Here is a 19,717-nt window from a genome sequence, read left to right on the forward strand (position 1 = left end):
TATAAATTTTTTTGTTACAAAAATTCTTAAAATTATCAACTATCTCCTAAGTTAATTTTTATATTTTGTTTTTTTACCGCAGATTACACTGCGAGTATTATGTGAGAGACTGCTGTGCAGTCGCTAACGTCAATTTTACTTTTATCTACTGAAATGTAGCACGTGTAAATATTTTTGTTGTTGCAATCTGTTGTAACAAGAAGTCAGAATCGAGCTCCCTGCACTAACCTATATTATTTACTTACATTGTTAATTTTTATTGTCTTGCAATTATTTAAATTTAAAAATGCCACCAAAGTGCTCAGCAAATTGTCCTAACAAAGCAATATTAAAGGTGAGTTTTAAAAAATATATAATACTGAAATTAGACACTTAAAAATTTTTTATCATGCTGACAATTTTTTCATTTTTATTAAAAAATAAATAATTTAAATAAAGTTTGTGTTTTAAAATTTTGTAATTATTAATTTAGTTGTTATAGAAATTAAAAAAATTGACAGTTGTTTGTTAACTTGATAACTTGACAATTATTAATCGTTTAGATTTTTATAGTAATTAAATTATTAATGGAAATTTTTCAAAGCTTTTTTTTTTTTATTGTGATTGATTTTTAATTTTTAATTTTGATATTTAAATTTTTTAGCGACCTAAAACTGGAGATGCACTGTGCAAAGAATGTTTTTTCCTTGCCTTCGAAATAGAAATCCATCACACAATAGTTAATGGAAAATTATTCAAACCTGGAAATAAAGTTGCAATCGGAGCATCAGGTGGCAAAGATTCAACAGTCCTGGCTTATGTTCTTAAAGTTTTAAACGACAGATACAATTATGGGCTTGATTTATTTTTGTTGTCAATTGACGAGGGAATTACAGGTAAGTTTTTATATATTTTAAACTAATAAATTATTTTAAAGAAAATTTTCACAAGAATTTTTCAGAATAGAAAAATTTCATTAATAATAAAATTGCAGGTTACCGGGACGATAGTTTGAAGACAGTCGAGCAAAACAGAGATGACTATCAAATGCCTCTTAAAATCCTGTCTTACAAGGACCTCTACGGCTGGACAATGGACAAAATAGTTGAACAAATAGGCCGTAAAAATAATTGTACCTTTTGCGGGGTATTTAGACGCCAAGCTTTAGATCGTGGTGCTGCTCTTTTGGAGGTTGATTGCATTGCTACTGGACACAATGCTGATGATATTGCAGAGACTGTTTTGATGAATATTTTACGGGGTGATATTGCTAGGCTAGAGAGATGTACATCAATTATTACAGTAATTATATTTTTTTTTTTTATTTAGAAATTAATTTTTCATAAAAATTTTACTAATTTTAAATTTATTTAAAAATTGAAAAATCAATTTAAAATTTTAATTGTTATTTTTTTTTTTTTTTTTTAAAGAAATTAGAAATTAATTTTTAATTTACTTAAAATCTAAAAAATTAATTTTATTGAAATTTATTTTATTAATAATTTATTTTTACTCTAACAGTCTGGTGAAGATACAATAATGCGCTGCAAGCCACTGAAGTACACTTACGAAAAGGAAATAGTAATGTACGCCTACTACAAACAGCTCGTTTACTTCTCAACAGAGTGTATATTCGCTCCAAACGCGTACCGCGGACACACGAGGACTTTTCTAAAAAATTTGGAAAAAGTACGGCCGTCCTCAATCATTGATATCATCCATTCAGGCGAAAGATTGCAGGTCAAAGGGACTGTGAAGATGCCTGAGCGAAGACACTGCAGTCGCTGCGGATTCGTGTCCAGTCAAGAAATTTGTAAGGCTTGCATTTTACTCGAAGGGTTGAATCGCGGGTTACCCAAGCTAGGCATCGGGAAATCTCAACGTGCTATGCAGCTTCTGACTAAGGACAGGGAAAAATCTGTTGAATTTTAAATAGTTAAATTTGTAAATATAGATTTTGTATTTTTACAAAAATTTCATTTTTAAACATAATTTTTTATTTATTATTTTATAGATTTGTTATAAAAAAATTTTTTTAAGTCCCAGGAGCCATAAGGGCATATAAAATTTTTTTTTATCATTTCTCCGGATTTCGGACAAAACTACATCAGTTCCCACAAAAAAATTTTTTTATAGCGATATCATTGAATTTTTAATCTAATAAAAAATAAATTGATAAAGTTAAATTCTGGATGTATATCTTTATTGCATCAGATTGTTTACACGTAGCTTACATATGAATAATCATTAAAAAAAAAATGATACAATTTACTTAACATTCCTTTGGGTAAATTCGCGGTTTTAAAATTAATTTACAATTTTATTTTTTGTTATTTAATTTACAATTTTTTTTATCTATAATTAAAAAATTTTAATATTGTAACTGTTTTTTTTTTTTTTTTTTTTATGACTCTGAAATCAAAAGACTTATTTTTGATTAATTAAATTTGAAATAAAATTTTTTATTTTTTTTTTTTTTTTTTTAATATTTTTTAACATTTTTTTTAAAAAAATTTTTTAATATTTTTTTTTTTTTTAAATTTCCCGTCTAATAATTTCAGTGTCATTAATTAAAAAAAAATTGAAGATATTAATTAAAAATTAATCAATTCCATGCCCAGTGTGGATTGATACTAGCAAACATAAATTTATCCGGCTGACCAATATGCGAAATACTAGGAAATGATTTAGACCATTGAAATGGAGTTTTTTGATCCGCAGACCAAGGAGGCCCAGAAGTAGATTGAAAATCAACCAACCCTTGATCATTAACAAGCATAACTTTAGAATCAATAACCCCAATCGCAGTCGGTGTGGTTTCAAGATCACCCCGGAATGTCATCGTATCAATTAATGAAGGTAATTCTTTTTCAATAAATTTAAAATGAATACTCGAGTTTAATGATTTAAAAAACAAATTTAAATATTCTTCGTGGCCAACCTTTGGTTTATCTGAATCAGGCTCAATAATCTCCGTTGTAATTTTTTTATCATCTTCTAAATTAATATTTTCAATAATTTTCTCTGCATTATTTTCAGTTTCAACAGTTTCAACAGTCAGCTCTTTATTAATCTTAATTTTTTCTTGATTTGATAATAATGAATTGCCGTCACAGAACAGATAACCCTTTTCTAGAAAAATTTTGGAATAATCTATCGCGTGAGTCATCACAGGATGTTGCTCAACAAACCACACTGATGAATCAGCGGGGCGTAGAATCACCCATTGAAGCAGTTGACGCGTGTTTTCTGATCCGTCTCTTCGGGCGATTGTCCGCGACCAAGAATTAACGTCTGTTGCTAACCAGTTAGCTGCCATTATTTTAGCCGCCGTCATTACAATGTTCTAAAAAATAAATATTAGATATATTAATTATGCAAAAAGCACACTAATAAAAATAAAAAAAATCCCTGAACTTAAAAAAAATTTTTTTAATGGATTAATTGCTACATTAACATAAAAAAGTCGTTTTAAAACGCTTAATACAAATTTTTAAATTTTTTATGGAGGGACAAACCCGATAACTTTTTAAAAAATATTTTTTTCAACTCAATTTATTTTTTAATTTCTTCAATTGCCTCTTAAGAAGTTCAGTATTAAATATTGTAGCTTAATATTGCTTCGTTTAATTATAATTAATTTTTTTTTCAGAAGAAATTTTTCAGTCTTTTTTTTTATAATTCACTTATTGGAACAAAAGAGGACGTTTAAAAAAATTCTATCCGCGGGAAAATTTTAAATTGAATTTTAAGTAAAATTATTAATTAACTGGCATACTTACAGGTCTATTTGAATGTTCATCATCTTCATGTATTTTACTTTCCAAATCAGCTTGAGAATCTTTTGACAACGTTAATGGAGTACCAGCAAGCACCATTAAATTTTTAATGTCTTCTTGATATAATCCATAATATTCATCTTGGGAAGATAAAGCGCCTGGATAAGATGAAAGGACAATTGAGCGAGTTGGCACACGTTCGGAATTTTTTTCTCCATTAATATGGTAACCAAAAGTATATTTTTTTAACAATCTCAACATTTTTCTGTACCTGTGAAAAATAATCATATTTTTTAATTATAGTTAAATTAATAATTAAATGAAATTAACAGATATTTAATACCAGAAATCCTGTGACAGAAAAGCGGATGTAAAAAGAATAATAAAATTATTTAATCGATAAAATTATTAAATTTTAATAAAGTTAGCCGAAATTTTTTAATTTTTTTTTGATTTTGTTTAATTTATTAAATTATAATTAAAAAAAAAATTTTTTTTAATTGCAATTATAATTTTTCAAGTTTTTTACAAGTAAAAAATTTTTTTTTTTTTTTTTTTTTTTTAATAAAAAAATTATAAATTAATTTTTAAATATCGGCAAACTTTATTTTAATAATTATTAAATAATTATAATTAAAAAAAAAAAAAAAAAAAAAAAAAAAATAAAACTCACGGTGCTGCAGTATTATGAACGAGCGCAATAAGCGGTTTAACATCAGACTGCTTGGTTAAATTTTTCAATAAAATTCCTCCAATGCCAGCGTGCTGGGGATCATCAAGCCCAAAGTTAGACAAATCAGAGACCATCGCCAACCAGATGAAGTCTTCATCAGGAATTTCGACTTCTTGCTGATTCCGAGTCAGTTCATAATTCCAGCCTTCCTTCAAGCCATCCAGCTGAGCGTAGAACAGCCTGACCATGTGCCAGAATGGGTCTTCAGCTCCAAGAAGCTTGGCGTGACTCCGAGCTACCTCAGAGTTATCGCGGAGCTGCTGTCTGACTACATCGCAAATTGCTTTGCGATCTCCAACACACACCGTGGCTATTGTGTTGTACCAATGAAGGTGAATCAAGAGCCACGTCAAGCTACCTTCTAGCAGTCCAGCTGAATAAGCTTGGATCTCGTCTGGAAAGCTTGCCGATGTTTCGATTTCCAGGATCGACCAGCCTGTTTGGTGCGTTTGGTGCTTGAAATACGCTCGTGCTGATCCCATTGGTAGGTTTGCCAGGTCGTTGTTTTGACCCCAGAAATCTACGCGGTATCCACTTTTACGGTTGTAAATTACTCTTGCTGAATATATTCCATCATTTTCGACTCTGGAAAAAATTATTTTTATTTTTTAATTAAAAAAATTTTGTTTTTTAAATAAATAAAAATTTTTTTAATGAAAAATTTTAGAGAATTTTATTTCTAAGCTTGAGAAATAAAATTTTTTTTACAATAACTTTTTTGGTAAAAAAAAGTATTTTAAATTTGGAAAAAAAAATTTTTTTCTTGAGAACTATTAACATTTTTAAAGATATAAGCACATCACGATGTTGCACTCATCAAGAGCTTTCATTTGAATACCCACATCAATTTTTCATATATTTTATATATTTATATATTTGACAAATATCATATATATATATATAATATATAAAAAATGCCATGTGGGTACTTAAATGAAAGGTCTCGATGAGTTCAATATCAAAATGAGTTTATATCTCAAAAAAAGTCATTAATTAAGAAATTATATTGTATTTTGTGAAATATAGACATTTTTTAAGATATAAGCTCATCCCAACATTATACTCCTCAAGAGCTTTCATTTAAATATCCACATCAATTTTTCATATATTTTATATATTTATATATATCATATATATGTATATATGAAAAATATATTAAAAATGCATGTGGGTACTCAAATGAAAGCTCTCGATGAGTGTAACATCGGGATGAGCTTATATCTTAAAAAATGTCAATATTTAAAAGAGTACAGTGCAATTTAACACAAGTCACACAGTGACTCCAAAATTGCTAGTTCTTAAATAATTTTTCTAATGCTCAAAAAAATAAAATTTTTTAAAAAATACCTTTGATCAAATTCACTGAGAATAATAGCGCCTATACCAATAATTGCAACAGCAACAAGGATATAAGTAGAAATGCGGGTTTGTAGCCACGAAGCTCCTACAACTTTCAACATCTTCTCTATTCATTTGTAAGCTACGTCGTTGATAATCTTCTGCCACCTATGGCAAAGTATTTCTTCATCCGACTTTATTTAATAAATTTAATTGATCCGATTAATGGACAATAATATAAAAAAAACTTTCTCAACCCATCGATTACAAATTTTTATTATTTGGCGCGCCTGCTTGTTTTATTATTTGATTCCTGTCTTAGGGAAGGGAAAATACAACGTCTGGATCTGTAAAAAAAAAAAAATTCATGATTAATTATAATTAATAAATAAATTAATTAATTAATAATCCGGTTTTGCTGTACCGATAAATAAATTCTTAGTAATCTCATTTGACAAGTAGTCAATTATTATCTCAATAATTATCACTTTATTAATTATATTCTCAGGTAGTACTGAAGGCTCAACTTTTTACACTCTAAATCACTCGCTCCAATTATTTACGTAATAAAATGTAACAATTATCTTTGTATGATTAATAATATATTCTTCATAAAGAAGAAAGAAATAATGTAGAATTTATTTGCATTAATAATATAAAAATTAAATAATACCGCGTAATAGATATCAATTTTTTAAATTATATTTACTCAAATGAATCTATTGTTTGCGCTTATAATCATGACGTATCATTTTAATCTATAAATATACATTTATTGTTAATTTTTATATATATTACGTTTAAATGAACTTGAAATTTAAAAATATATTTTTTTTTTATTTTCAAGCTAAAAATAAAAAATTTATTTTTATTTTTTAAAATGCGACTTAAATTTTTTAAATAAAAATAAATTTTTTTATTAATCAACAGATCAACGGCGTGTGCATGTGGTAAGAGCCACGCAGATGTGAGCAAGCAATAAATCTTAATTCATTGAAAAAAATTTTTCTGAGAAAAATATTAAAAATTATTAATTTTTTTATTTTAAAAATTTTTTTAGGAATTTTTTAAAAAGATTAATTAAAAATAAATTATGGAAAGTTTGAGTACATATGTAAGGAAAATTTTGGATTAATGGTTAATGATAAAAAAAAATAATTTATAACTTACAGTGAGATGATGATTTTTTGTGCATTTGACAGGTAACAAACAAGAGGAGTGCATAGAGATTACATTCCTTATTTAATTTTTTTAATTGTGCAAGTGCTGTGGACCAGTTGCTCCGACACTGAAATCCACGCGATTCGAGATATATGCTTTAACTAAACGTTTTATTCTATCTGGTCTGATTCGGTCGGGATTACTGCTGCTGGCGTGCCACATTGATTGTAATGGAAGAAGAAAAGAGGGGATTCTCTATTTTGTGTAAGAAGGGGAGAGCTGATGTGAGTTGAAATTTTTTTTTACCTATCTTTATATTTTTTTTTGATATATCTATGATGTTAAAGTTAGCAGTCACTCCATTTTTTTAATTTAGTTGATAAATTTCTTCTAAAAAAATTTTTTTTCTTTAATTTTTTTCAATAAATTTCTTCTAAAAAATTAAAAAACAATTTTTTTAATAATTTATAAATTTTTAATTACTAATTTTAAATAATAAAAATCAATTTTTCTATTTATTCTTTAAATTAAAAAATTATAAATTATTCTTTTTCTATCACTTATCTTCATAAGACTTAATTGAAGAAAAATTTTTTTTTGTTATTTATATATTTAAAAAAAAAAAAAAAAAAAAAAAAAAAAAAACATTATAATATTAATATGATACATAGTAATTTCTAGAATAGCTTGGACTTGTTGTTCACCAGCTAATCAACCTCGATTAATTCTAATTGACTCTCTTCGTACTTTGATCGCTTTTATTTTAGTTAACTGTGAGTATTTTATTAATTCGAACTTTCTTTTTGTTACTATGTTTTTTTTCTGCTACGTAATTTTTATCATTCTCTTTAATTGATACCAGGATAGCAAGATAAAATATATTTAATCATCTGTAATAAGAATAACTATCATATAAATTTTTATTAATTTTATTAAAAATTTATTTTTAATTTTAAAAATTTTTTTAACAAATTAATTACAGTAAAAAAAAAATGCTCCTAAAAATTCTTATTAATTTTCACATGTGAAACTTTTTAAATAATAAAATTTTAAAAAAATTTTTAAAATCTGTCAATTTCAGTGTTATATATATTTTCAATAAAAAAAAAAATCTAGTCACTTTATTATTTTTTTTTTTTTTTTTAATTTCTACAAGTAAATTTTTTTAAAATTATTTTTGTCATAATTTATTTGTTAAAAAAATTTTTAAAATTATCAAAAATCTGCCAAATTAATTTTTAATTAATTTTTTTTTTTTTTTTTTTTTTTTTTTTATTGGAAATATTCGCTGCACTTACGAGTAAAGTAAGACCGACGCGCCATCTGGATTGAGCACCTAAAAAAAAATCAATCTAGAAATGACAACAACATTAACCTTTAAAAACTGTCAACAGAAAAAGTGTCAAGTTTTCTTAAAATAAATAAATTAAAAAATAAATAAATAAACTGACGATGCCATTCACAGCAGACGCAGCAGCTCACCAGATCCAGGAGCGTCTGAAGAGCATATACCAGCTGGTGAAGGACATCGACACGGAGCGCACAAGATCCGAGGTAAATTTAAACAACATAACAAAAGCGCACGAAAAAGTGACTCCGGACGACAAAATAACTCCTTACTACCAGCAAAAGCTAAAAACCTTGTACAACTCAGCGATCCAAGACGCGCAGCAAGAGGAGGAGCTCCTGCGGTCAGCGCTGTCGAAGATCAACGAGATCCGAGCGATCAGGAACGAGCGACGAATCCAGGCGAGGAATGCCGGGAATAAAGAGACGATCCGCCGCGGCGCGCTGATGAAGATGCTGCAGAGCACGGCAGCAACCTTGCCGCTGTACGTGGGGAAGACACCTGGAGCCAAGGCGCCTCCTCTGTGCGGCGCGGTGCCCGCGGAGTCGACCTACGTCGCCAAGATGGGCGACATGGTCGCGGCTCTGGTCAAGAGCTCTTCCGACGAAGAGGAAAACTGGATCCTCGCGGAGGTCGTTCACTTCAATTCCACCACCAACAAGTACGAGGTCGACGACATCGACGAGGAGCAGAAAGACCGCCACACTCTCTCCAGAAGAAGAGTAGTCCCCTTGCCCCTCATGCGGGCCAACCCCGACACTGACGCTCACGCTCTCTTCCCCAAAGGCTCCATTGTCATGGCGCTCTATCCCCAGACCACGTGCTTCTATAAAGCTGTCGTTAATCAGCTCCCCAATTCTGCTACTGAAGAGTACGAAGTTCTCTTTGAAGATGCTTCCTATGCTGATGGATACTCTCCGCCGTTGAATGTCGCACAGCTGTATGTTATCTCTATAAAGGAGGGAAAAAAGAGCAAGAGCTAGCTGATGGATCTTACCAAGTGCAAATTTATTTTGACGAGTACAGCTGATTCAAATTCTTGACCAGTGTGTACAGTGGCATTCCCATTACTGTGTAAAAGTCCCCGTTTATTGATTCTATAAGACAGCCTCCGGTTCCTTGGATTCCGTAACCACCTGCTTTGTCCCTGGAATTTTTATGTATAAAATTTAATTTTTTATTTAATAAATGAAGATATGATTTTTTTATTTATTTATTTATTTTTTTTTTTTTTTTAATTTTGCCTCCATAAATTTTTAATTAAGATACTGACATTTTTTTAAATATTTTATAAATTTAATTAGTATGAAAAAAATTTATTTGTAAAAATTCTCCATGGAGAAATTTTTTAAAAATTATTAATAATTTTTAAAAATTTTTTTAATTAAAACATTGACGATATTTATTATGTAACAATAGAAAAATTGTAAAAAAAATTATAAATAATAATTTTAAATCAAGACACTAATTTTTTTATAATTTTATAGCAATTAAATAATTATAAAAAAAATTTAATTTAAAAATTATCAGTGAAAATTTAAATTAGCAACCTTTGTCAAAAAATTGACAGCAATAAAATTATTACAAATAAATTTTAATATAAAAAAAAAATTACCAGCTTAATAACTTACATAGGTTCTCCAGTTTTAACATAAGACTCAATATGTTCTTTAGAAATATCTCCAACTGTAACTTTAGCGCTCTGATAGAATTTTATTTCTTTTTCCATTGTCTTCATACAAACGCCTGTGTAAACAATGTGCTCCTTGTTTGCTAAACTATAAAATATTAATCAATAATTAATACATAATATTTAGACATTTTTTTTTTTTAAACTTACTAACCTGGATAAAATTCTCACAGCATCAGCAGCGTCTTTGGGCTTGCCGAAAATTTCATCTCCAAGTGTTACTATTGTGTCAGCGCCAATAATTAATGAAGGTTTTGCGCTGTCATTTTTTAAATTGTTAAATACGTCTTGGACTTTGTAGTAAGCTAGATCTTGGACGTAATCGCCGTGGTTGTTGTACTTACTTCTGTCAAGGTTCTCGTCGTACTTTGATGTTATACATTCAACGTTTATTCCCTAAAAAAATTTTAATAAATATTATTATTATAAAATTATAATTAAGTTTTATAATTTTTTTTTTAAGAAAAAAATTTGTTCTAAAAAATTATTTAAAAAAAATTGCATTTTTAATTTATTAAAATTTCTACAAGTTCATTTTTTTAATAACTTTGTTTTTTTGTTATAATTTATTTGTTAAAGAAAATTAAAAAAATTGTGACAGCTAAATTTAATGTCATAATTTTTTTTATTTAAAAAATTATTACAAAAAAATTTTTTTTTCAAATTTTAAATACTATAAGTGCAATTTTTAAATAAAAAATATTATTTAGTTCATTTTTCCAAAAAAAAAAAAATTAATCAAATTTTATAAAAAAAAAAATTTTACCAAATTTTTAATAATTTCACGTCGCCTAGGAGATCCACTAGCCAAAATGACTCTCAGTGATGACAATGCATGTAAAGTTGGTTCCAACATTTTAAAAGTGACAATAAATTATTTACACTTACTTCAAATAATAAACTTGTTAAAAAGTTTAAAATTTTACAAAAAAAGTTTTGTTTATTTTTGACTTTTACTTTCTGTGTCAACGTTCACTTTAAGTTTCATGAAAATACTCTTTTAAAAATCATAAAAATGAAGTTAGCTGACATTTCAAAATTTATTTAAATTTTTTATTGAAAAAATTTCAATGAAACAATTAAAAAAAAAATGTCACATGTAAAAAACTTGAAAAACTATAAGTGCAATTTTTTATAAATATCTTTTTATTACTAATTTAATTAATAAAAACTATTTAGACGTCAGTTAACAACTGCAGTGTCATTTAAAATCACATGTAAACACACCTTACTATACAACAGAACTAAACTATACCTGCGTACAATAAAAGCAAAGTATAGAATCAAAGAATGAAGAGGAAATTATAAAACCGCTCCATCTTTGACGTAAATTTTTTTTCATTAAATTCAAACAAAGAACTATTAAACATTATCAGCTGGATAAAAATTAACCAACAATAAAATACTGTCATCAATAATTTAGTGAGTTAAAAATTTGAAGTAACAATGGAAAATATTCTAAATGAGGTTGTGTCGTCAGAAGACTTGAAAGTACGTATTTAACTTATAAATTATTTATTAAATAATTACATTTAATTTTATGTAATTAATAAATTAATTTCTGATTTTTTGCGATATAAAATTATGTAATTAAAAAACGGAGAAATTTTTTTATGAGTCAATACTTTGGTATTGCGTCAGATGAGTTAATTTTAATTGTGACTAATGATTAATAATTTTTATTTGCTTCAGAAATTTGAAAAAATTTACAACGAACAGCTGACAACCTCACAAGTTACTCAAAAAGCACAATTTGAGTACGCATGGTGTCTGGTGAGAAGTAGATACCCTGCGGATGTTAGAAAAGGAATTGTTTTGTTGGAGGATTTGTTTAATAATTATAAAGATTGTGAGAAGAGAGATTGTCTTTATTATTTAGCTATTGGAAATGCTCGTATTAAGGTATTGTTTTATTTTTAATTCATTTTTGTAATTATACTAAACACCTGTCAATTTTTATAATTCTATTTTTTTTTAAATCTTAAATTTATAATTAATAAGTTTATTAATTAAATATTTTATTTTAGGAGTATACAAAAGCGCTTCATTATTTACGAGGATTTTTACAAGTAGAACCTAATAACAAACAAGTACAAGATTTAGAAGCTTGTATCAGAAAAAAAATGGAAAAAGGTATATATATTAAATTTTCTATTCTTTTTTTTTAAACTTATTTTTGATTGAAATTAAAACTTTAAAAATTACTTTTTAATAAAAAAGCATTTATCTGGTAAATAAATTTTTTATTTAATTTAATGAATATTATTTATTTTTTACAGAGGGTCTAATTGGAATGGCAGTAGCTGGTGGAGTAATAGTTGGACTAGCAAGTATTCTTGGTCTCGGTATCGCAATGGCAAAGAAATCTTAGCCAAACGATTCTAACTAACGACCAATATTTGAAACCAAATGTTATGTTTTTTTTTTTTTTTTTTTTATTCAAAAATTAATGTAATTAGAGTAGCTTAATTATTGAGTTATTTTTTCAACTGAAAAACCTCTAAGCGAGTGTCTATATGATTAAGTCTTCGCTTTTCTTACTTTATTTGTATAGTTTTGTTACTTTATTATCGATATTTGTTAATTAATTTTTGATTATTAGTTTATCATGATTAAGGGAATATTGATAAATTTTTTAATACTATAAATGATTTTTGGAAATAGAGGTTATCCTCTATAATGTAACTCTACACAAAGATATAACTTAAATTTCCTAAATAAAAGTATATAATTATTGAAGATATTTTTTTATTTAGTAATCCTTGTAAAAAATATTTGTTGTAATTTTTTTAAAGTAATTTTCTAATTAAAAAAAATTGATATTTTTAAATTTATTCTGAAATTTTTTATGTAACTTAAAAAAATCATGAAAATTGTCAGAATATTAATTTCAATTATAGCAAAAAAATGGACTTGTAGAAATTTTAATAAATTAAATATGCAATTTTTTTAAAATAATTTTTTAGAACAAATTTTTTTGTTAAAAAAAAAATTAAAAAATTGTCAAGTGACAGCAAACTTTAATGTAATTTTTTTGCCTTAATTTATTTGTTAATAAAAGTTCTAAAAATTATTAAATATCTGCTAAATTAATTTTTATGTGATTAAAATTAGCAGTCACGATTATTTTAAAATTTTATTTAACAAAAAAATTATTTATAAAAATTATTTATAAAAAATTAGATTTTTAATTTTTTTAAATTTCTACATGTCAATTTTTTTTTGTCGTAATTTATTTGTTAAAAAAATTCTAAAAATGATTAAATTAAATGTCATTTAATTTTTTATAATTGAAATTTTTTAAAAATAAATTTTTTATAATTTTTAAAAATTAAAACAATTAAAAAAAAAATTTTACTTATCTTCAACCGATAAAATTGTGACAGTCCAACTTACACAACAAAACCTGATGACTAATGCCGTAAGTGTTAGTGTATGTATCTCCATATCACAGTTCATATCAGCTGTCCGGAGCATTGTGTGTGTTTATTTACTCCAACACTCTTTAAATAATTCATCAAATGCCAGTGCTTACTTGGCGATCCTCAACTAAGCAAGTATTGTGGTGACTGTAACGTTGATCTCATCACAGTCACAGATAAGTGACAGTAAGTGCTGACAATACTTACCAACTCAGTGTGTGAGTGCTTGAGCATAGCCGCAGTGAAACATTTGCCTAGACCAGACATCCAATAAATAATAATTGTTGTACTGTAGCAATCATCAATGTAGTAATCATCGAGTTCCACCATCTTAGCTCTCCAGTCCGTCACAACATCCTAGAAAGTCACTTTTACTCGTACCTCTTTGTGTTTCAGCTGACAGCTAAAATCTGGAGTCTAAATTAAAAGTTTAATCCTGGAAAAAGTTAAAATTACTCACCAAGTAAATCAAGAAGTGACATTTTGTGTTTTTTATTTTATTTACAATGGAGGTTCTGGATCCAACTGTTACTCACGACGACGCGCCACTCTGTATCAATGATTCCATCGAAAAATGTACGTATGTTTATTATAAACATTACATCAATTCTGACCGTGAACTCACCATGTGCTAACATAAATATTTATCGGCAATTTATTAACACACTGGGATATATTTTTTTTATTTTATCACAATAACAATCATTTCCTGGTACGCTCGACTCAGTTCTCACTGGTGGAACAAAGAAATTTATTTATTCCCATACTATGACCTGTTTTTATTGTCTAATTCTAGTAATGTAATATTTTATTATTTAGTATTTATATTAAGAGACATCTGTCAATTTTTTAGAATTTTGTAACTATTAAATTACAAGTAGAAATTTAAAAAACTAGAAATTTTAAAAACCGAGTCACTATGTGACTGTTGTGACTTGTCAACTGTAAATAAATAAAATTTTGCTTTATTAAATTAATGACCTTTGTTAAATCGCACTGTACTTTCTTAAATGTTAACGATTTTAAAGATATAAGCTCATCCTGATGTTACCCTCATCAAGAGCTTTCATTTGAGTACCTACATGCATTTTTGATATATTTTTCATGTAAACATATCTATATATATTTATATAAAACACAAGTGACAAAAATTAAGGGATATAAAAAAAATTCGAAATTTTTGGGTGATTTTCAACGAGCTGTAACTCGGAGGAAAATGATCGTACAGAAAAAAAAACAAATTGTAGCTCCAAGTGTCTAGTTTTCAGATATGACCATAAAAAAATTTTTATCATGTTCGGGTCTGGAGAAATCCTAAGAAAACTACAAAAAAAAATTTTCCAAATTTTTTCTCGTCTTAAAAAAATTCTACGGGCTTCAAAAAATTTTTTTCCATTGTTTCGCTGAAATGATTTTTTAGAAAATTTAATGCCCTTCAATTTGACATAATCAAAAAGCCTGTACGATGATTTGCCGCGGAGTTATCGTCAGTCAAAGCAAAAAAGTACTTTTTCACTTTGACAATCAATAACTCTGGAAATAATGATCGTATAGGAAATCGAAGGACGGTTTTTAAAACTACACAATATTCTCTATAAGATACCGTGAATAGCTTTTGTCAAAAAAATTTTTTTTTAATTGAAAACTTTAACTGAAAAAACGACAAAAATTCGCATAATTAAGGACATTTGGATAAATTGGTATAACTTTGGATAAAATGGATGAACAAAGGATATCGTCGGTAATTTTTCAACCTCCAAGTGTCTCCTAAAATCCCTGAAAAATTCAAAGCGCTGCGATTTTTTTTTCATAGTGCTCCGAAGCTTCAAATTCTTTGTTTTTGCAAAAATCACCATTATGAGCAATTTTTCGATTTTTGTTCATTTTTTCAATGAAAAAAAAATTTTTTTTCTCAAAAATCTTTATTTTTCCTATGAAAGAGACTAATTAATTATTATTTTATTACAGCGACACTCAGGCAAATACCAGAAGACACAAAATCCTTCGTCAAAGCAAGATACACGCTAGGATTTTTAGGATTTCTCGGATTCGCGCTAGTTTATGCAATGCGAGTGAATCTTTCGGTTGCCATAGTGTCGATGGTTAACCAGACGGCCTTTCCTGATAACAATGACGGGAATGATACTTCGGATGTCTGTCCAAAAATTACTCCCGTAAATGGTACATTTGTGCCTGTAAGTCAAAAATAATAAATAATAAATTATTATAATTGTATTATAATAGAGTAATTTAATCTTTTGAAGGTTTTGATTGTGAATATGCATTCGATTATTTTTTATCTATGACTCATCCGTTTATCTTACCGGATTCTACTATTGAATTTCTAGACATATTGTATGAAAATAAATCGACTGGTATTTTTATAGAAAAAATTTATTTTTTAAATAATTAATAATTAATTATTTTTGCAGAGTCCAGGAGAATTCAATTGGGATGACAAGACCCAGGGGATAATACTGGGTTCGTTCTTCCTCGGTTATGTCATCACGAATGTTCCGGGTGGACGAATGGCGGAGAAAGTTGGTGGCAAATTGGTTTATGGGTTGGGGGTGTTTTTAACTGCTATATTAACTGTTGTCAGTCCTTTTGCTGCTTACTGGGGTCTGGGTCCGTTTTTAGCGGTCAGGATTGCTGAAGGATTTACCGAGGTAATTTTGTAGTTAATTTTTTGTGAAATAAAAAATTTTTAATTAAATAAAAATTTTTATGATTAAAAATTTGCATTATAAATTTTTTTATAATTAATATAAATTTCAGTACTTTAATAATCAATAAAAAATTTATTTTTAGGGTGTAACATTTCCTGCAATGCATTCGATGCTTGCTCACTGGGTCCCACCATTGGAGCGAAGTAAATTTGCCGCTTTAGTTTATGCAGGTGATTAAAACACAATAATAATAATTTAAGTTATTAAATAATGATTTTTGTTAAATTACACTGTACTTTCTTAAATATTGACGTTTTTAAAGATGTAAGCTCATTCTGATATTACACTCATCAAGAGCTTTCATTTAAGTACCCACATGCATTTTTATATATTTTTCATATATACATATATATAATATATATAAATATATTAAAAATTGATGTGGGTACTCAAATGAAAGCTCTTGATGAGTGTAACATCGGGATGAGCTTATATCTTTAAAAATGTCAATAGTTCACGAGATACAAGGTCATTTTTTAATTATGTACCTATATAACTATTCTGGAGACAAAATTTTTTTTATTTTTTAAATAATATAGATAATAAAGTTTTAAGAAACATAAATCATTATTATTATTAAAAATAAAAATTGCTTAAATAAATTTTTTTTTTCTTCAGGTTCTAATTTTGGTACTGTAATATCATTACCACTGAGTGGTTATCTTTGCTCATTGGAATTCTGGGGTGGCTGGCCACTAGCTTTCTACTTATTTGGAACTCTAGGTATTATGTGGTACATATTCTGGATCTTTTTCGTCTACAACACACCAGTAGAGCACCCTCGAATAGATTATCAAGAAAAATTGTACATCGAAGCTTGCGTTGAGCCGAAAAATCCGGTAATTAAATATTAAATCCCAACTTTGATGATAAATTATTTTATTAAAATTAATATTAATCAGGATGACGACAGAGGCGTTCCATGGCTCGCAATCCTGACATCAGGCCCAATGTGGGCGATAACAATAACCCAGTGCGGTCAATCCTGGGCCTTCTACACTCTCTTGACCGAGCTGCCGACTTACATGGACAGAATTCTGCACTTTGACGTCCAGCAAGATGCATTTCTCTCGACACTCCCGTACTTGACGGCCTGGATAATGGGACTAGTGATCTGTAATTTTGCGGACTCGCTTCTGGAGAAGCGGATCATATCCCCCCTTAATTCCATGAAGTTCTGGAACACTGTCAGTTCAGTTGCAGTCAGTCTTAGCTTCGTAGGTGCTATTTGGGCCGAGTGTGACCGCGTTTGGCTGATGATAATGCTCGCTGGACTCGGCTCATTGCAAGGCGCAGTTTATGCTGGCAATCAGATGAATCATATCGCACTGGCTCCTCGGTATGCCGGTACATTGTATGGAATTAGCAATGCTACCGCTAACGCGTGTGGATTCTTGGCTCCTTATATTGTTGGTCGACTCATTGAAGGCCATGTGAGTATTTTTTTTTTTTATTTTTTATTATCTATTGTATAACTTGTTTGACTGGTTTCAATTTTCTGCAATTATTGTTATTTAAAAAAAATTTTATTGAATAATAGCAATAAGATAATTTAAAAAAAAAAAATATTTTTATATCTTAAAAAATTTCAATAATTAAGAAATTGCATTGTATCTTGTCAACAAATGATATTTTTAAAAATATAAGCTCATCCCGATGTTACACTCATCAAGAGCTTTCATTTGAGTACCCACATCAATTTTTCATATATTTTATATATTTATATATTCCACAAATACCATATATATAAAATATATCAAAAATGCATGTGGGTACTCAAATGAAAGCTCTTTTTCTAGTAATTATTACTATTATATTAAAATTTTAATAATAATAATAATTTAAGTTTTTTAAAAAATGTATCTTTATTTTTTTTTTTTTTTTTATTAACAAACTAATTAAAAATTTTTTTTTTTTCAAGGAAACATTATCAAGATGGCATACAGTATTTTGGTTAGCTGCAGGAATAAATTTATCTGGAAATTTCGTCTATTTAGTATTCGCCTCAGCTAAAGAACAATCTTGGAGTCGTGGTACCAGCAGTTGATGATCTTGTTTAATTAGAAACATTAATTTACTGCGTCGATCATCAAGTTCAGGGACTGTTGATCGCGTAGCTCTCAGTGCTTTTTAGTAAAACTTTGTAAGTTGGTTTTACGCGTGCTCATATTTAAAAAAAAATTTTTTTTTTTTTTTTTACAATTATATTTTATATTTTATTTTACACATCATTCCAAAATTAATTAAATTAAAATATTACTTCGCTGGAATTTCTGACGTATTATTTGAACTCGGCAATACAAATATTTAGACACCTGATCATTAAATAAATAAATGAAGAAGATTTATAGAAAAATATTTTTTCATACGGTGCTTAGCGTTAAAATTTTAATAACGCGTAATTTTAAATTTTATCGATTATTTTTTTTTTTTAAGTTAAATAAATTCATTAATCTAGCATTTATATTAAAAAAAAACGTTAAAAATAATTTATTATCCAATTAAATATATTTAATTTTAAAGTCGTACAAATTACAAAAATTTTTGACAAAAAAAAAATTTATTTAATAACTTTTTTTGTTTATTAAATCGCACATTAATTAAATTTAAGAAAAAAAAATTCTATATCAATTTTTATGCAAAAATATTTCCTGTTATGTAAAAAAATAATTGAATAGATATTTATGATTATTTATGACGTGTTTAATTATTTGAAATAACTTTCAAAGAATTATGTGAATTAAAAAAAAATTATATAATTATAATGGCTATAATATTGACAGCAGGAAATATTTTAGCTGGAAATAAAATAAAACGTGAGCGCAAATAAAAACTCAGGACGTTATTTAAGAGGTATTTTATAGAGGATATGTAGATTTAAATGTTAGAGGCGTTTGAACTGTGAAAAAAAAAATGTTTGCGCTGGGAACTAGATTTAATTTGTTCAAGCAATCGATTGTTCGCTTCACTGAATATTTTAGCGAAAGTATAAACTTTGAATGGTTAGCAAAAAAAATCTAGTCGGCAGAAACATTCCAGTGATTTATTATTTTAAATAACGGACTGTACAGGCCTTATGTGGTAACAATAATCCGAGGCATGGTTGACTCTTTATATTAAATATTAAATATAACATAGAAAAAATTAAGAAGAAATTTAAATTCAGATTTATTAAAAATTAAAACGAAAAAAAAAAAAAATTAAATAATTATAAGAAAAATATTATGTAAGAAATAATTAATAAGTACAATCTATTGTTGCTTCTACTTTAGACATATCTTCGGTACCTTTAATGTTTCTGATTATTCATTTATAATAAATGAATTTAAGGTAATTTGGAATTTTTTTTTTTTTAAATTGCACTTAAATTTACAGATTTTTTTTTTTTTTACTAATTATTTCATATTTATTAAATGACATTTAATTTAGCTGTCACCAAAATTTTTTTAATTTTTTTTAATAAATAAATAATAGTAAAAAAAAATTATTAAAAAGATAAAAATGCAATTTTTAAAAATAAATTTTTTTCTTAAAAAAA

General features: G+C 27.2%; 6 protein-coding genes across 7 annotated transcripts; 4 read left to right on the forward strand and 2 right to left on the reverse strand.

Annotated features, from left to right (window-relative positions):
* The first annotated feature begins 174 nt into the window (after positions 1 to 174).
* On the forward strand, positions 175 to 2,165 carry Ctu1 (Cytosolic thiouridylase subunit 1). The gene is made up of 4 exons (XM_074250160.1): positions 175 to 334; positions 644 to 875; positions 974 to 1,281; positions 1,501 to 2,165. Exons 1-4 carry the CDS (start codon positions 287 to 289, stop codon positions 1,909 to 1,911), a joined length of 999 nt encoding a protein of 332 aa, XP_074106261.1. The 5' UTR covers positions 175 to 286; the 3' UTR covers positions 1,912 to 2,165.
* Positions 2,166 to 7,253, reverse strand: Lama (phospholipase B domain containing lamina ancestor). The gene is made up of 5 exons (XM_074250158.1): positions 7,000 to 7,253; positions 5,839 to 6,176; positions 4,432 to 5,076; positions 3,762 to 4,029; positions 2,166 to 3,325 (listed from the first exon to the last, which is right to left on the reverse strand). The coding sequence occupies exons 2-5, from the start codon at positions 5,949 to 5,951 to the stop codon at positions 2,585 to 2,587; spliced, it is 1,767 nt and encodes a 588-aa protein (XP_074106259.1). The 5' UTR covers positions 5,952 to 6,176; positions 7,000 to 7,253; the 3' UTR covers positions 2,166 to 2,584.
* Positions 7,254 to 7,738: 485 nt separating this feature from the next.
* Positions 7,739 to 11,054, reverse strand: LOC141532014 (dTTP/UTP pyrophosphatase). Of its 2 annotated transcripts, none has more exons than XR_012480011.1 (6): positions 10,795 to 11,054; positions 10,183 to 10,424; positions 9,970 to 10,116; positions 9,336 to 9,485; positions 8,289 to 8,342; positions 7,739 to 7,880 (listed from the first exon to the last, which is right to left on the reverse strand). XR_012480011.1 is itself a non-coding variant. In XM_074250162.1 (6 exons), the coding sequence occupies exons 1-4, from the start codon at positions 10,882 to 10,884 to the stop codon at positions 9,347 to 9,349; spliced, it is 618 nt and encodes a 205-aa protein (XP_074106263.1). In that variant the 5' UTR covers positions 10,885 to 11,052; the 3' UTR covers positions 7,739 to 7,880; positions 8,289 to 8,326; positions 9,336 to 9,346. The 2 variants fall into 2 exon arrangements, 1 of the variants encoding a protein (XP_074106263.1); XM_074250162.1 differs by having other exon boundaries at positions 8,289 to 8,326; positions 10,795 to 11,052.
* Positions 8,336 to 9,554, forward strand: Sgf29 (SAGA-associated factor 29). The gene has a single exon (XM_074250161.1). It carries the CDS (start codon positions 8,443 to 8,445, stop codon positions 9,319 to 9,321), a length of 879 nt encoding a protein of 292 aa, XP_074106262.1. The 5' UTR covers positions 8,336 to 8,442; the 3' UTR covers positions 9,322 to 9,554.
* Positions 11,055 to 11,459: 405 nt separating the features above from the next.
* Fis1 (Mitochondrial fission 1 protein) lies at positions 11,460 to 12,743 on the forward strand. Its single transcript, XM_074250164.1, has 4 exons — positions 11,460 to 11,519; positions 11,721 to 11,930; positions 12,056 to 12,161; positions 12,308 to 12,743. Exons 1-4 carry the CDS (start codon positions 11,475 to 11,477, stop codon positions 12,397 to 12,399), a joined length of 453 nt encoding a protein of 150 aa, XP_074106265.1. The 5' UTR covers positions 11,460 to 11,474; the 3' UTR covers positions 12,400 to 12,743.
* Positions 12,744 to 13,558: 815 nt separating this feature from the next.
* Mfs10 (major facilitator superfamily transporter 10) lies at positions 13,559 to 19,513 on the forward strand. The gene is made up of 7 exons (XM_074250159.1): positions 13,559 to 14,026; positions 15,419 to 15,645; positions 15,883 to 16,119; positions 16,262 to 16,349; positions 16,798 to 17,018; positions 17,082 to 17,612; positions 18,101 to 19,513. The coding sequence occupies exons 1-7, from the start codon at positions 13,957 to 13,959 to the stop codon at positions 18,224 to 18,226; spliced, it is 1,500 nt and encodes a 499-aa protein (XP_074106260.1). The 5' UTR covers positions 13,559 to 13,956; the 3' UTR covers positions 18,227 to 19,513.
* The last annotated feature ends 204 nt before the right edge of the window (positions 19,514 to 19,717 follow it).

The sequence above is a fragment of the Cotesia typhae genome, unplaced genomic scaffold (genome assembly GCF_013202065.1).
Source record: "Cotesia typhae breed Kobodo isofemale line unplaced genomic scaffold, CoteBio_Ctyphae contig_50, whole genome shotgun sequence".
NCBI lineage: Eukaryota > Metazoa > Arthropoda > Insecta > Hymenoptera > Braconidae > Cotesia > Cotesia typhae.

What these genes read in the sequence shown, in the direction of transcription:
- Lama (XM_074250158.1), bottom strand. Translation starts at nt 5,951, where the DNA reads ATGTTGAAAGTTGTAGGAGCTTCGTGGCTACAAACCCGCATTTCTACT. An exon ending in GTTCATAATACTGCAGCACC is followed by an intron (nt 4,030 to 4,431) that starts GTGAGTTTTATT and finishes TATTTTTCACAG; the next exon opens with GTACAGAAAAATGTTGAGAT. An exon ending in ATGAACATTCAAATAGACCT is followed by an intron (nt 3,326 to 3,761) that starts GTAAGTATGCCA and finishes TTTATTTTTTAG; the next exon opens with AACATTGTAATGACGGCGGC.
- Mfs10 (XM_074250159.1), top strand. Translation starts at nt 13,957, where the DNA reads ATGGAGGTTCTGGATCCAACTGTTACTCACGACGACGCGCCACTCTGT. An exon ending in TAAATGGTACATTTGTGCCT is followed by an intron (nt 15,646 to 15,882) that starts GTAAGTCAAAAA and finishes TTATTTTTGCAG; the next exon opens with AGTCCAGGAGAATTCAATTG. An exon ending in GTCGACTCATTGAAGGCCAT is followed by an intron (nt 17,613 to 18,100) that starts GTGAGTATTTTT and finishes TTTTTTTTCAAG; the next exon opens with GAAACATTATCAAGATGGCA.
- Sgf29 (XM_074250161.1), top strand. Translation starts at nt 8,443, where the DNA reads ATGCCATTCACAGCAGACGCAGCAGCTCACCAGATCCAGGAGCGTCTG.
- Ctu1 (XM_074250160.1), top strand. Translation starts at nt 287, where the DNA reads ATGCCACCAAAGTGCTCAGCAAATTGTCCTAACAAAGCAATATTAAAG. An exon ending in CTAACAAAGCAATATTAAAG is followed by an intron (nt 335 to 643) that starts GTGAGTTTTAAA and finishes TAAATTTTTTAG; the next exon opens with CGACCTAAAACTGGAGATGC. An exon ending in AATTGACGAGGGAATTACAG is followed by an intron (nt 876 to 973) that starts GTAAGTTTTTAT and finishes ATAAAATTGCAG; the next exon opens with GTTACCGGGACGATAGTTTG.
- LOC141532014 (XM_074250162.1), bottom strand. Translation starts at nt 10,884, where the DNA reads ATGTTGGAACCAACTTTACATGCATTGTCATCACTGAGAGTCATTTTG. An exon ending in GTGAAATTATTAAAAATTTG is followed by an intron (nt 10,425 to 10,794) that starts GTAAAATTTTTT and finishes AAATTTTTTTAG; the next exon opens with GGAATAAACGTTGAATGTAT. An exon ending in GTTAAAACTGGAGAACCTAT is followed by an intron (nt 9,486 to 9,969) that starts GTAAGTTATTAA and finishes TAAAAATTCCAG; the next exon opens with GGACAAAGCAGGTGGTTACG.
- Fis1 (XM_074250164.1), top strand. Translation starts at nt 11,475, where the DNA reads ATGGAAAATATTCTAAATGAGGTTGTGTCGTCAGAAGACTTGAAA. An exon ending in TGTCGTCAGAAGACTTGAAA is followed by an intron (nt 11,520 to 11,720) that starts GTACGTATTTAA and finishes TATTTGCTTCAG; the next exon opens with AAATTTGAAAAAATTTACAA. An exon ending in CAGAAAAAAAATGGAAAAAG is followed by an intron (nt 12,162 to 12,307) that starts GTATATATATTA and finishes TATTTTTTACAG; the next exon opens with AGGGTCTAATTGGAATGGCA.